Source organism: Stegostoma tigrinum, chromosome 2, assembly GCF_030684315.1.
Source record: "Stegostoma tigrinum isolate sSteTig4 chromosome 2, sSteTig4.hap1, whole genome shotgun sequence".
NCBI classification, from domain to species: Eukaryota; Metazoa; Chordata; class Chondrichthyes; order Orectolobiformes; family Stegostomatidae; genus Stegostoma; species Stegostoma tigrinum.
In genome coordinates this window covers 22,067,959-22,080,757 of record NC_081355.1, presented here as the reverse complement: position 1 = coordinate 22,080,757, position 12,799 = coordinate 22,067,959, and the positions used below count along the sequence as shown (strand labels likewise).

At 45.5% G+C, this 12,799-nt stretch overlaps 1 protein-coding gene across 1 annotated transcript in view; it reads right to left on the bottom strand.

Annotated features, from left to right (window-relative positions):
* The window catches only part of LOC125461298 (collagen alpha-6(VI) chain-like), a 135,485-nt gene that overhangs the window by 45,563 nt on the left and 77,123 nt on the right, over positions 1–12,799 (bottom strand). The window contains exons 20-23 of the mRNA XM_048549897.2: positions 12,240–12,293; positions 10,995–11,057; positions 7,579–7,644; positions 5,977–6,030 (exon numbers count right to left, since the gene is read on the bottom strand). Coding sequence (XP_048405854.2) covers positions 5,977–6,030; positions 7,579–7,644; positions 10,995–11,057; positions 12,240–12,293 — 237 coding nt within the window. The remainder of the gene's footprint in view (positions 1–5,976; positions 6,031–7,578; positions 7,645–10,994; positions 11,058–12,239; positions 12,294–12,799) is intronic.

Below are 12,799 nucleotides of genomic sequence, written 5' to 3'. Positions count from 1 at the left end.
GCACCCCTGACAGGGGGATGCCACCCGGAAGGCAGCACGGACGGTTTCCTGAGCCCGGAGAGCATCCAGCAGTTAGCCCGGGCAATGGGCATGAAGGGACAGATGGAGGGGCTGGACCTTGGACTTGGGGAGGGTACTGCAGTCACTGCACACAATGGGGGTACGAGTTGCGAGCATTAATGTGCGCAGCGTCAAGTCAACCGCGAGATGTGTATCCACGTTGGCCTACCTGACCACCATCAAGGCGGGCCTCCTGTTTCTGCAGGAGTGCGGGATACCGCACCTCGGCAGGTACGGGAAATGGTCCAGCGCCTGGACCTGTGGGCCTTCGATCTGGTCGGGGGGTAACGACTGTCGCTCCTCGGGCCTGGCTATTCTGCTGCAGGGGCGCGACTTCACTATATCTCAAGTTCAGGAGGTGGTGGGGGGGGCGCCTCCTAGTGGCTGACGTCACCTACAGGAACGCTCCCCTGAGGCTGATCAACGTGTAAGCCCCAGCGGTACAGAGTGAGCGGTTGGCCGTCCTGCAGCGGCTTCCACCCCTGCTGGCTACGTCCAGGCCGGTCATCCTAGGCGGAGACTTCAACTGCATCATCGATGCAGATGGAAGATCCGGCGTGGGGACAGCGGGTGGGGGGGAGTCAACTGGATGTCACGTCCAGATTCCTGATGGGCACGGTGAAGGACGCCAAGCTGCTCGACGTCTTCAGCACCCCTGCAGACGGAGCACAGCAGAGGTACACCTGGTCGCGGCCAGACGGGTCTATCCGCTCAAGGATAGACTTCCTGTTTGTGTCACGGACATTCTCGGTCAGCTCCACCGGCGTCGAGCCGGTGTTATTCTCTGACCACTGCCTCCTGCTGGCCGACTGTCACTTACAGGACGACCAGCCGGCCGGCAAGGGGACGTGGAAGCTCAACACGACTCTGTTGACCCCAGAGAACGTCGAGGAGCTTAAGAGGGGGTACGCCGGTTGGAGAACTGTGAAACCCCTCTTTGAGTCTCCAGACGACTGGTGGGAGACGGTGAAGGAGAACATCAAGAGGTTCTTTGTCCTCAGGGGTGTTCAGAAGGCAAGAGAGAGGCGGGGAAAGCTGTAGCGACTCCAGAAAAGGGTGCAGAACCTGCTCCCTCTGCAGTTGATGGGGGTCGATGTCACGGAGGACCTCCGCGAGGTGAGGGGCCAGCAAGCCTCGCTCTTCGCTGCGGAGGCCTCCCGGATAATCTTCCGGTCCAGGGTCCACTCCGTGGAGCAGGACGAGACGTGCTCGCATTTCTTCTTTCAGAAGGTGCACAAAGAGAGCTCTGTGCTTAGCCGGCTGAAGGAGGACGACGGCTCAGTGACGTCGTCTCGACCCGACATTTTGAGGATCAGCAGATCCTTCTATGCCGGACTGTACGACATGAAGCCCACGGACAGCACGGCCTCCGAGTCGTTCCTGTCGTCTATCACGGAGGTCTTAGACGACGGCACGAGGGAGTGGCTGGACCGGCCGATATCCCTGCATGAGCTGGCCAGAGCCCTCAAGTCCTTGCAGAGGAATAGGACTCCCGGAAGCGACGGCTTACCGGTCGAGCTGTATTCCGCTCTGTGGGGCCTGGTCGGCCAGGACCTGCTGGAGGTGTACGATAGTGCGCTTCGGGCAGGGGAAATGTGCAAGTCCATGAGGAAGGGCATCATCACCCTCATTTACAAGAGGAAGGGGGAGAGGGAAGAAATTAAGAATTGGCGTCCCATTTCACTTTTGAACGTGGACTACAAAATCCTGGCCAAGGTCAAAGCCAACCGGGTCAGGTCTGTCCTGGAGTCAGTGATTCACCCTGACCAAACCTGTGCTGTGCCGGGCAGGAAGATCGCTGAGAGCCTCGCGCTCATCAGGGATACGATCGCCTACGTGCAGGACAGGCGGGTGGACACCTGCCTCGTCAGCCTGGACCAGGAGAAGGCCTTCGACAGGGTCTCTCATGCTTACATGAGGGACGTCCTCTCCAAATTGGGGTTCAGGGAAGGCATCCGCAATTGGATCCGGCTGCTCTACGCCAACATCGTTAGCGCAGTCTCGATCAACGGGTGGGAATCGGACAGTTTTCCCGTCAGATCTGGAGTCAGGCAGGGCTGCCCACTCTCTCCTGCCTTGTTCGTGTGCTGTGTGGAGCCCTTTGCCGCCTCCATCAGGAAGGACGTGAGCCTGAAGGGCGTGACTATCCCAGGCAGCGGAGGCCTTCAGGTCAAGACCTCCCTGTACATGGACGATGTCGCCGTCTTCTGCACCGATCGTCGGTCGGTGAGTAGACTATTGGACATCTGCGGCCAGTTTGAACTGGCCTCGGGTGCCAAAGTCAATAGGGGTAAGAGCGAGGTCATGTTCTTCGGGAACTGGGACGACCGCTCCTTCATCCCCTTCACCGTCAGGACAGACTACCTGAAGGTGCTGGGTGTTTGGTTTGGTGGAGCTGGGGCGTGCACTAAGACTTGGGAGGAGCGTATCACCAAACTGAAGCAGAAGCTGGGCAGGTGGACGCTCCGGTCCCTCTCCATCGCGGGTAAGAACCTGGTTGTCAGGTGTGAGGGGCTTTCGGTACTGTTGTATGTGGCACAGGCCTGGCCTATTCCCTGGACCTGCGCCGCTGCGGTCACCCGGGCCATCTTCCACTTCATTTGGGGGTCGAGGATGGACCGGGTCCGCAGGGACACCATGTACAAAGACCTGGAAAATGGGGGAGAGGGCGTACCGAATGCCACCCTCGCCCTGACGGCTACCTTTGTGTGCGGCTGCATCAAGCTGTGCGTAGATCCTCAGTACGCAAACACCAAGTGTCACTACTTACTGAGGTTCTACCTGTCCCCGGTGTTGCGAAGGATGGGCCTGGCCTCGTTGCCGCGGAATGCTCTGAGTAGTTGGACCGTTCCGTACCACCTGTCCTTTGTGGAGAAATTTTTGAAAGGAAACACCTTTGACCACAAGGCCATCAGGCAGTGGTCAGCACGTAGTATCCTCAGGACCCTTCGGGAAAAGGAGAGGGTGGATCCCGTCGTGTGGTTCCCCACGCAGACTGCCAAAGTCGTTTGGCAGAATGCCTCATCGCCAGAACTTTCAAACAAGCACAAGGACATTGCTTGGCTGGCGGTGAGGGGCGCTCTACCAGTGAGATCCTTTATGCCTGCCCGGAATCTCTGCACCACCGCACGCTGCCCTCAAGGTGGCTGCGGGGGGGACGAGGCTGTCGATCACCTCCTTCTGGAGTGTGCCTACGCGCAGGGGGTCTGGAGGGGGATGCAGTGGTATTTGTCGAGGTTCGTCCCGAGCAGCTCCGTGACGCGGGACTCCGTGCTCTACGGGCTGTTTCCGGGGACGCACACAGAGACCAACATCAACTGCGCCTGGAGGACCATCAATGCGGTGAAAGACGCTCTTTGGTCTGCCCGCAACTTGCTGGTCTGCCAGCTGAAAGAACTGACCCCGACCGAGAGTTGCAGACTGGCGCACTCCAAGGTCCAGGACTACGTGCTGAGGGACACGCTAAAGCTTGGGGAGCCGCCGCCAAGGCGCGGTGGGGAAAGACCACCGTATGAGCCCCCTCGTCCAGAAAAGGGAAAAGAATCCTATCTGGTAACTGGGCCCAGCTGGCGCCTTCCCCAACTGGTCAGGGGGCCAACTGGGACTGTGCGGGGTGACGACTGCCGGGGCGGTTTCTTTGCTTTTTTTTTCTCTGTTTTGTTTTTTTCCTTTAGTTGGTGTACGTACCCCCTGGGTAACCCGGAGTGGCTTGCATGACTGGGTCGGTGTATAAATGTTTTATTTTTTGTACATTCTATGAATAAAGTATATTTTTTCAAATAAAAAAAGTGACGAAATGTCTGAAAACTAACCTTGCAGCTCAGCGAGCAAACTCACATCCAGAACCTCAACCTGAGCTACAAATCTTCTCAAAACTCGTTTCTCTCCAATACGCTATTATCTCCAACTCCCACTAAAGCTCATGTTCTACCATTTTCATTATTGCCTGCAACATTTTTCCTCATTCACTGTCAACACTACCCCTGTATCCCGTCTACACTGCCTATTCACTCACTTAGAACACCTCCCCATCTGTACCAAAAATCTGTCACTTCCATTTCCCTGAATACCCACACTTTTCTCATTCCAGGAGGAAAGCAGCTCGCAACAAGACAGAAAGCATCAAGGCTGTTAGGAGCTATGTGACATTCAACTCCTTGCCCTTTCCAAGCCTTGAACGAGTATCAGAGGCTGCCCTTGACTCAGTGTGCAATAGCTATCCTCTTGACTTGACTGAAACTTGGTCACAACCATGGCAAGCTCCCTTCCTTTGTGTGAGCATTAAATGGGAAGGCAAAGGCACAGGTGGGCCTGGCATCGGTGGCTGAGGTAGCAAAGTGTCAAAAGGCAAGGCAGGCTCAGAGCAAGCGAGCCCCACTAGAGCAAGTAAAGAATCTGGAGGTGCAGCCAGTCCATGAACTCTGTCCATGTCCCTGAGCTGACAATCTCCTCGCTGCAGCATTACGATCATAGTTGCCATTGCATCCTAACATGCAGCATTGAAATGCAGGGTGTTCTGTAAGCGGGCCTGAAATATGCCAAGAGACTGACACATGTCGGATGCCAACATCGGTAGATGTGATGTGCACATGACCAGAGCTCATTGTGTGTGCTCTGAAATTGCTTGCCTGGTGTCCAGCATGGAGATCTCTGGGAGCAAGCAGCAAGGTGAATTCATTAGGAACATGTGATAATGGGAACTGCAGATGCTGTAGGATCCAAGATAACAAAATGTGGAGCTGGATGAACACAGCAGGCCAAGCAGCATCTCAGGAGCACAAAAGCTGACATTTCAGGCCTAGACCCTTCATCAGGGTGATGAAGGGTCTAGGCCCGAAACGTCAGCTTTTATGCTCCTGAGATGCTGCTTGGCCTGCTGTGTTCATCCAGCTCCACACTTCGTTATCATTAGGAACATGTTCTGTTTTCCAAGCAGAGTTTTCTCATTCTTGAAGTTAATGTTTTGGGTACAGTAACCCTTCTTCAAAACTGTTCTCTGTTTAATCATTAACTCTGATTTTTCGTCACAGCTACTGCCAGACTTTGTCGATATTGTCCAGCAATTTCTCTTTTTGTTTCCGGTTTCCAGCATCCACAGTTCTTTCTATGTTTCTCAATGTCGAGTTTGTTTGCTGAGGTTGGTAAGACATGAAAGCTGAATATTAAAGCAGCGAGGTGGTCCGCCAACGAGGTGTTTAACAAACATTAATCACCATCCACTGGCAACTCGCTGCTAACTCACCAGGATCTCACTGTACCATTTATGGAAACCATAAAGGATGGAGAGAGATGTTCCCAACATCGAGATGGGCCTTCATGGATTTCTCATCTAATCTTGCTTTAACCCATATTGTTCAGATCCTTATAAGATTCTGCCTTAAGTTTTGGTGCAGGCTGGTAGTATAGCCCTGATCCATTAACAACACTACTCACATCGTCCCATAGGAAAATGGGTCAAAGACATGAATTTGAGGTCAATTAAAGCTGTTGCTTTTTTTGGAAGATTTCCAGCTCAGGAACAGTGAAAACTCTCATTAATCTCATCAATCTCTCTGAGTTGTCTCAGCATTTCAGAACAAATAAGGGAACATCTGGATTTCTCACTTTCTTGGGGAGCAGCTTGCTATATTCCTACCATATTCTAAAATAATGAATAGTCCATCTCCAGCTATGTGAAGTCACAGGCATTCCAATGAGTCCTGTGATTGATCCTGTTTATGAATGTCTGACAGAATTCAAGGATTGGATTCAACATAAGTAAAACTACCAAAGAAGCAAGAGGAATAATGTGACCAGTATCTAATTTAAAAGAAAATCTGCATTTTAAAGATGATGTGAACACAAATATAAATATGAATTAGTGGCAAAGAAAATAAAGGATTGGTGTCCACTCATGAATACATGAGCTTTTCTTACATTATTTCCTTTCCTACCACGGAAGCCTGGTGTGCCACTTGCTCCACGTTCGCCCTGTAGGTAAAGAAAAACAAAAAAAAGTCAATATTATTCCAGCTTTCATTTTTGCTTTTGCAGCCCCAGCAATTCCCAAATGTTGAATTGAACAAAAGAGAGAGTGCATAATTATTGTTGCAATTTCAAAAGGGGCCAAAGCTTTCCAACGTTCCTCAGTTATTGCAGCGTTTTACTTCATTTACCTTACTTTAGCAAGCAGTTTTCTTTTTGCTATTTTCTCTTCCTGAACTAACAACTGTTGATAAGTGTATAGCCTCCCTCCAGCTAGGAAAGCTTACCACACAAATCAGTTGATGGCCCATATTGCAGCTTTCAACTTTCAGTCTAACTTTTAGACAAGACTTGAGGGACCATTTTGCTCCATTGGCTAATGGGTAGCTTCTGCATCAGGTTAAGGCTGAAAGCACATGGTACAATTCCCATTCAGGCTGAGGTTGTCTCAGGAATAGTCTCACCTATCAGCAGTACAAAATCATGGCACTTCGCCATGGTTTGACAAACAATAGCCTAGAATGTGCCTTTGGATAGAGAACTGAAGGAACTGAAAAACACAATACTTTATTATCTTGATTATGTAAGATTTAGCAATAATCTAATTGAGATATTTAAAGTAATTCAAGGATTTGATAGGGCACAACAGTACAACTTAGGGGCAGAAGCATGCCATTCCTTCCCTCATGCCCACTCCGCATTTAATAAGACCACATCTGATCTGATTAGTCCACATCCTCACCGACTCCAATCACCTTTCACCCCAAGAAAATAAACTGCTGTAGAAACTCAGCAGGACAGGCAGTGCTTGTGGAGACAAATACAGGGTTAATGTTTCACAGAGTCTTACAGCCTGGAAACAGACCCTTCAGTCGAACTAGTCCATGCCGACCATGTTGCCAAACTAAACTAGTCCCATCTGCCTGCGCCTGGCCTATATCCCTCCAAACTTTTCCTAATCCTGCACTGAATGTCTTTTAAACATTGTAGCCATACCTGCATCCATCACTTCCTCTGGCAGTTCATTCCACACATGAAACTCTCTCATGCCCTTTTTAAACTTTTCTCCTCTCAACTTAAAAATATGCCCTCTAGTTTTGAACTCCCCCACCCTAGAGAAAAGACCTTTGCTATTCACTGTATCTACACCCCTCATGATTTTATAAACCTCAATAAGGTCACCCCTCAGCCTCCTACACTCCAGCAAAAAAAGGACCCAGCCTAGTTTTATAACTCAGACTCAAAATGGAAATGGTTCAGAAAAGATTTGTCAGGAATAGAGGGAACACAGCAGTCAACAGAAAGTCTATGCCAACAGTAATAGGATAATGACTCGATAATCTGTTTTAGTGATGTTGATGGGGCTGTAAGTATCAGCTACAGCCGCAGGGAAATCTCCCATCCTATTTTTCAAAATAGCACCAATAGATCCACAGGCTGATGAAGTTTTGCTAGCATGTGCCTTAAATAAACTAAAAGGAGTGTGCAGACTAAAAATATGAGAATTCATTGCACGGGCAGCACAGTTCACACATCAGTGTATAAGGGACTTACCGGTACACCTGGGTTTCCTCTTTCACCAGGATATCCTCTGACATAATTCTCTTGACCAGGGGCGCCCTGAAATTTTTTTTAAAAAGCAGGTACCAAATTACAAAATTTTAAGTTGAATTTGATGCTCAATTTTTCAAATGTCAGGAGAAACATGTGCTTTGAACCAACCACTTTCATCTTTCAAAGAAACCGCCTTTCCAGCCTAACTATTATCAATTGTGCTAAAAAGAAGGCACTTGAGAGCCCATTCTAACTCCGTCCATCTGTGTGGCAATAGTAGGCAAAAAAAAGGCCATCAGCCATTTTCTGTCCAGTTTACAAATCCATCTTCCATTTGAGCTGGGTCCGGAGATGGGCAGCTCGAGTACCCAATTGTTTTAGGGAGCTCCTTGCAAATGCAAATTGAGTTCTTGGTAAGACCCTGATTGTCAGCTCCATTCAATTGTTGTATAAGTCAGCGAGTGGCCTTATGAATGCTGCTTAAAGGAACTGCTTGAAACTTCTCAGAATTAAAACAACTTCCTCGCATTCCTACAAGTTGGTCTGGATTGCTATCAACCTCCATATATCCTTGCCTACCTACTTCACTACCTTTGAGATTGCCTTGCCACCCATTCCTGTCCCAGGGTTTGGCTGTAAATGCAGGCTAATTCCCTCCTCCCCATCTCCTCCAGCATCCACTGCACCAGAACTCCTGTTTGGTTCCAGGACATTGGTTCCTATTGGTGAGAAGAAGTAAGCAACAGACAGCCCTTTCCCACACAGTCCACATTTATAGTTAACATGGAGTCTCCACATAAACCGCTGCCCAGCACTATGGCCAGTCATTGGTTTATCTTTACTATATGAGACAATGAGCTTTCTTTGGCGCATTGCATGTGCACATCATATGATTCCACCTTTTTCTGTGACATGTGGTTAGTATATTATGATCGACTTTGCTATTTTGATTGTCAGTAAGTCAGATGGCACCTTTGGAAAGATACAAATCAAGATTTTGCATATAGAGCCGTTCCTGGGAACTGGGAGACTTTGTAGAGGAGCAGTATTTAAAGAAACAACAGGACAAAGGAGTGAAGCAGCAAAAGAACTTTACTTCTACCAATTATCTATTTCCAGTTCTCCACCTAAGCATTGGTCATTTTATTTCTTTATCTGTTGTCATTGTGTGAGTTTCTCCATTACCCTATTTTATTAAACTTAAGTTTTTAATAAATTGTGTTAATTGTTTTCAATGCAGTTTTTCTGTAACATCTCCCAGTCATGAGAAATACATCAAGATCCAAAATTTTTGAGATGTGTTCACTTTGTGATGTTGGCTGATCTGCAGGGCATTTCCAGTAATTACATTCTTTCTTTCAGAATTCCAACATTTGCAGCCTTGCTCTTTTCATTCTCTGACCCTGATTAGCCAGATATCTGAACCATGCTTGTATTGCCATAGCCTTACTGCAGCTAGCGATTTCCTGGTGCTCCATGGGTTGTGCTTATCAACAACTTTGACCCACGTATGGAATTTTACACACTTACTCACAAATCCAAAATCTCTTCTCTTTCGCCACAAATGTTTCGTGTTATATCCTGTTGGAAGAGCACTTAGCTTGACTTGTCAAACAGCATTTTGTAATTCGAATCTCCTTTCTTGTGCCTAAAATGTTAGAGAAACAACTCCTGGAGTTCTAGTGGTCAAATGCTTTGTCTGTTTGAAAGCTTCAGCCAGATGATGTTTCATTTGAAATATGCGTTCTTCTTTTAAATTTGATTTCAGAGAACTTCTAAAATAACACAATAGAAAGTCTCCAGAAGACAGTCCTAAAGACCTGCTATTATCTGAAATTCTGCTCCTGTTTTTCAGCACACTTCCAATTCAAGACAATTGAAGATCAAGCAAGACATATAACAAGAAAATAATTTGATAGGATAAACTATTTGTACTAGTTGTTGGCCCTTTAGGAGAGCTGGTCAGGTGACCCAGAGAGTTGGAGCTTGCATCCAATCTCAAACTGCTGTGGAAATATGAGCATTGTTAATAAAGTGTTCCTGTTCAGATTTACCATTTGGCTACCTCATTTCCTGGTTCCAAAGGAAGCACCAAACATAACACTGGTGATTGGAGGAGACATGAGGGAATATAATCTTAAAATTTGAGCTAGGCTGTTTAGAAGGGAAACAATTCTATCTTATGGAGGATAGTGAAGCCTGGAAATATCTCTGACCAAAGACTGTGGATATTTGGATAATGGCAATTAAAGATTTAGATCAATAGACAGTGGTGGATAAGGATATAAAGATTATAAAGCTATAACATTAGCTATAAGGTAGAATACAAATGAGCAGCAGGACAGGTCTGAGGAACCAAATTGCCTATTTCATTCCTCGGACTATCTCTAACAATATATTTCAATTACAGAACCTTTGAAATGCATGTCACATTTTGCCCTTATTGACTCTGGATATTTCTTCCATGTTTCTTGTTTTCAGGCTTTACTCTTTAGAAGATATCATACCAAGAATTGTTCCTTTACATCACCGCTCACTACAATCAAACACTGTTGTATTACCTTGACACAACGAATGCATGTGAATCATAGGAGGAAGACAAACTGCAATCAATGCTTGATTTTAAATGAATGGGCAGAAATTGGTTGCAGTCTGTTAAGGAGCAGGACTTCCATCCATCAATCCCCCACTTTATAATACTCTAAAAATCCAACAGCCCCATGAGTCGGAACATTAATATCTCCCATGTACCTCTCCCCCAGTGTGTGTTCCTTTATGTATTTTCAATGCTGATGTCTTCGTTGTTTTATATTTAAGCTAAATTTTACCCCACAGCTCCCAGATTGTTTATAGGTTTGTGTGCGAGTGCCAAGCTCACTGGAACCACATGAAATTACCCAGCATTGACCTCCTGAATCTCTACTGTGGCCTTCTTTATCCCCAACCCCAATTTCAACTACCCACAATATACAGTTGCCCACTACATCCAGAACATTAGGCTGAACAGCTGACCCCACATGCTTCACTGAGGCCCTGGGGGAATGGGATACTACAGAAGAAAATGCAAGAAGGAATAGCATCTAATAGAGAAAATGTTCAAATTAATGGATATCAGTGATGCAGAAAGATTCACTTAAAAGAGGAGGTGGCTCCTAAATGTGACCATTAGTTTTGACCTCACTACCTGGAAAGAAGCCAAAGTTATTTGCATATAGAAATGTTATTGCGCAAATTGAATTGAGCATCATGTACACACCTCAGTTCAAAATTCAGCATGTGTATAAATACTGAGTGTTGAACAGAATATGTGTTTAAAATGATGCACTGCCATGCTCTTGCAAATAAAACAATTATACAGTTAGTTCTAAATTATCTTTGAAAGACAACATACTATAAAATGAGGCTTTTCCACTTACAGGGTCACCCGGTATTCCAACATCTCCACGCTCACCTTTGAATCCAGGTGGGCCTTTATTTCCCTGGAGAGTTAATTTTACAGGTCAAAGTGAAGTAGTTCATTAAAAACTGTGTTGTTTCAAGTTGCATTCAATAGGTCAGTGCTACTTATAAAGTACCAAATATTTTGACATATCAAATGAAGTATATTTATAAATGACCTGAATCAGATATCTGATTAGATCTTTGAATCTGTTGTTTTTTGTCTTCATTACCATGCAAAAATGAATAAAAATATATACCCATGTCTGCTTAGCACTAAAAGGAATTCTACTGCTGGTTGCAACAAAAACAAAAGTTTGAACTAGTAGGTGAAATAATTCTACAGAGGCTGGTATCCCATCACCAAATCACCCAATCACACATGGAAAGTTCTTGACACTGGTCAAGCTCCCTCAGGCCCAGCTCTGAGAGTGACAGAAAGTCTAACACTCCTCCTTTTATCTGTTAGCCAGGGGTCCCTGATTGGGCCAGGTGAACAGCCCCAGTCTGGAAACACATATTCTGTGAGGTCTGTCTGGCTGACTTTGTTGCAATCACTATCATGGGTAAAGTTGATACAGCTTTGGTAAAAATACACGGAATCATTAGCTTCACAAATAGAAGAACACAGACAGAAACATGAGGAATGAATTGCCTGAAAAAGTGGAAGCAGATTCTGTGGTAACTTTTAAATTGGAACAGGATGTGTGCCCAAGCAAAGGAATTACAGAGCTATGGGGAAAGAATGAAAGGCTCAATCGAATGGAATAACTCTTTCAAAGATTTGGCACAGTGAATGAAAGCTCACATGTAACAATAAAATCATTCTCTTTTATGGTATATAGTGATATGAATCAATGGCTCTGGTGGGAACCTTTCGGACCATCATTTCTGTGTTCTGGTAGTTACTCATTAGACCAAACTGTTTTAATTTGGTTTTTGCCAGACTTTCCTACTTCAAGTGGTTAATAAAATGCATCTGTAATCTTGGGTCATCTCAGCTTCATCAGGTATTCATGGTAATACATTCAGTTTCCAAAATTCAAATTAATTATCAAATTACCAGGAATGGGTGAATGGAGAACTGGAAAGTCAACAAGGCTTTGAATACTTTGTTAATATTGGGAGGTTGAAATAATATTCAAATTAAACAGACATAATAGTTAAGTGTATACAATGCACATATTTTAACAAATGTTTAAATAATAAGAATGTCTTTTTACAGTATTTCCATAATCCCCTTTTGGTCCAGCAGTTCCAGGAATTCCAGGCGCCCCCTGTGAGAAGACAATATTTAGAATTCCTTTGTCAATTAATATATATTTATAAAGCAAAAGAAAGAAAAATCACAAAATGAAAACAGGAGAAAATTACACCACACAAAGCTTTTTACAACCAAAACATTATGTTTTAAGTGAAGTCACTATTGTAACGTGAGAAATTTAACAGCTGAATTGCAAGGTCCAACAAGTAATTTCAGAGGATCAAGAAAGCAGGAGGGGTCCAGACTTCAAACATTGACTTTCCTGCTCCTCTAATGCTGCCTGACCTGCTGCACTCCTCCTGCTCCACATTTTATCGACTCTGATTTCCAGCATCTGCAGTCCTTACTATATACAACAAGTAATTTGTTCATTTTTTTATGGTATTTGTTGAGGGATAAATATCCAATAAGAAGCAGTTTATTCCTCTTTAAAATAGTAACATATGATCTTTTACATCTACTTTTTACAATACATTTTGCCTTAGAGAAAGGAATCTTCCCTCACTGTACTCTTACATT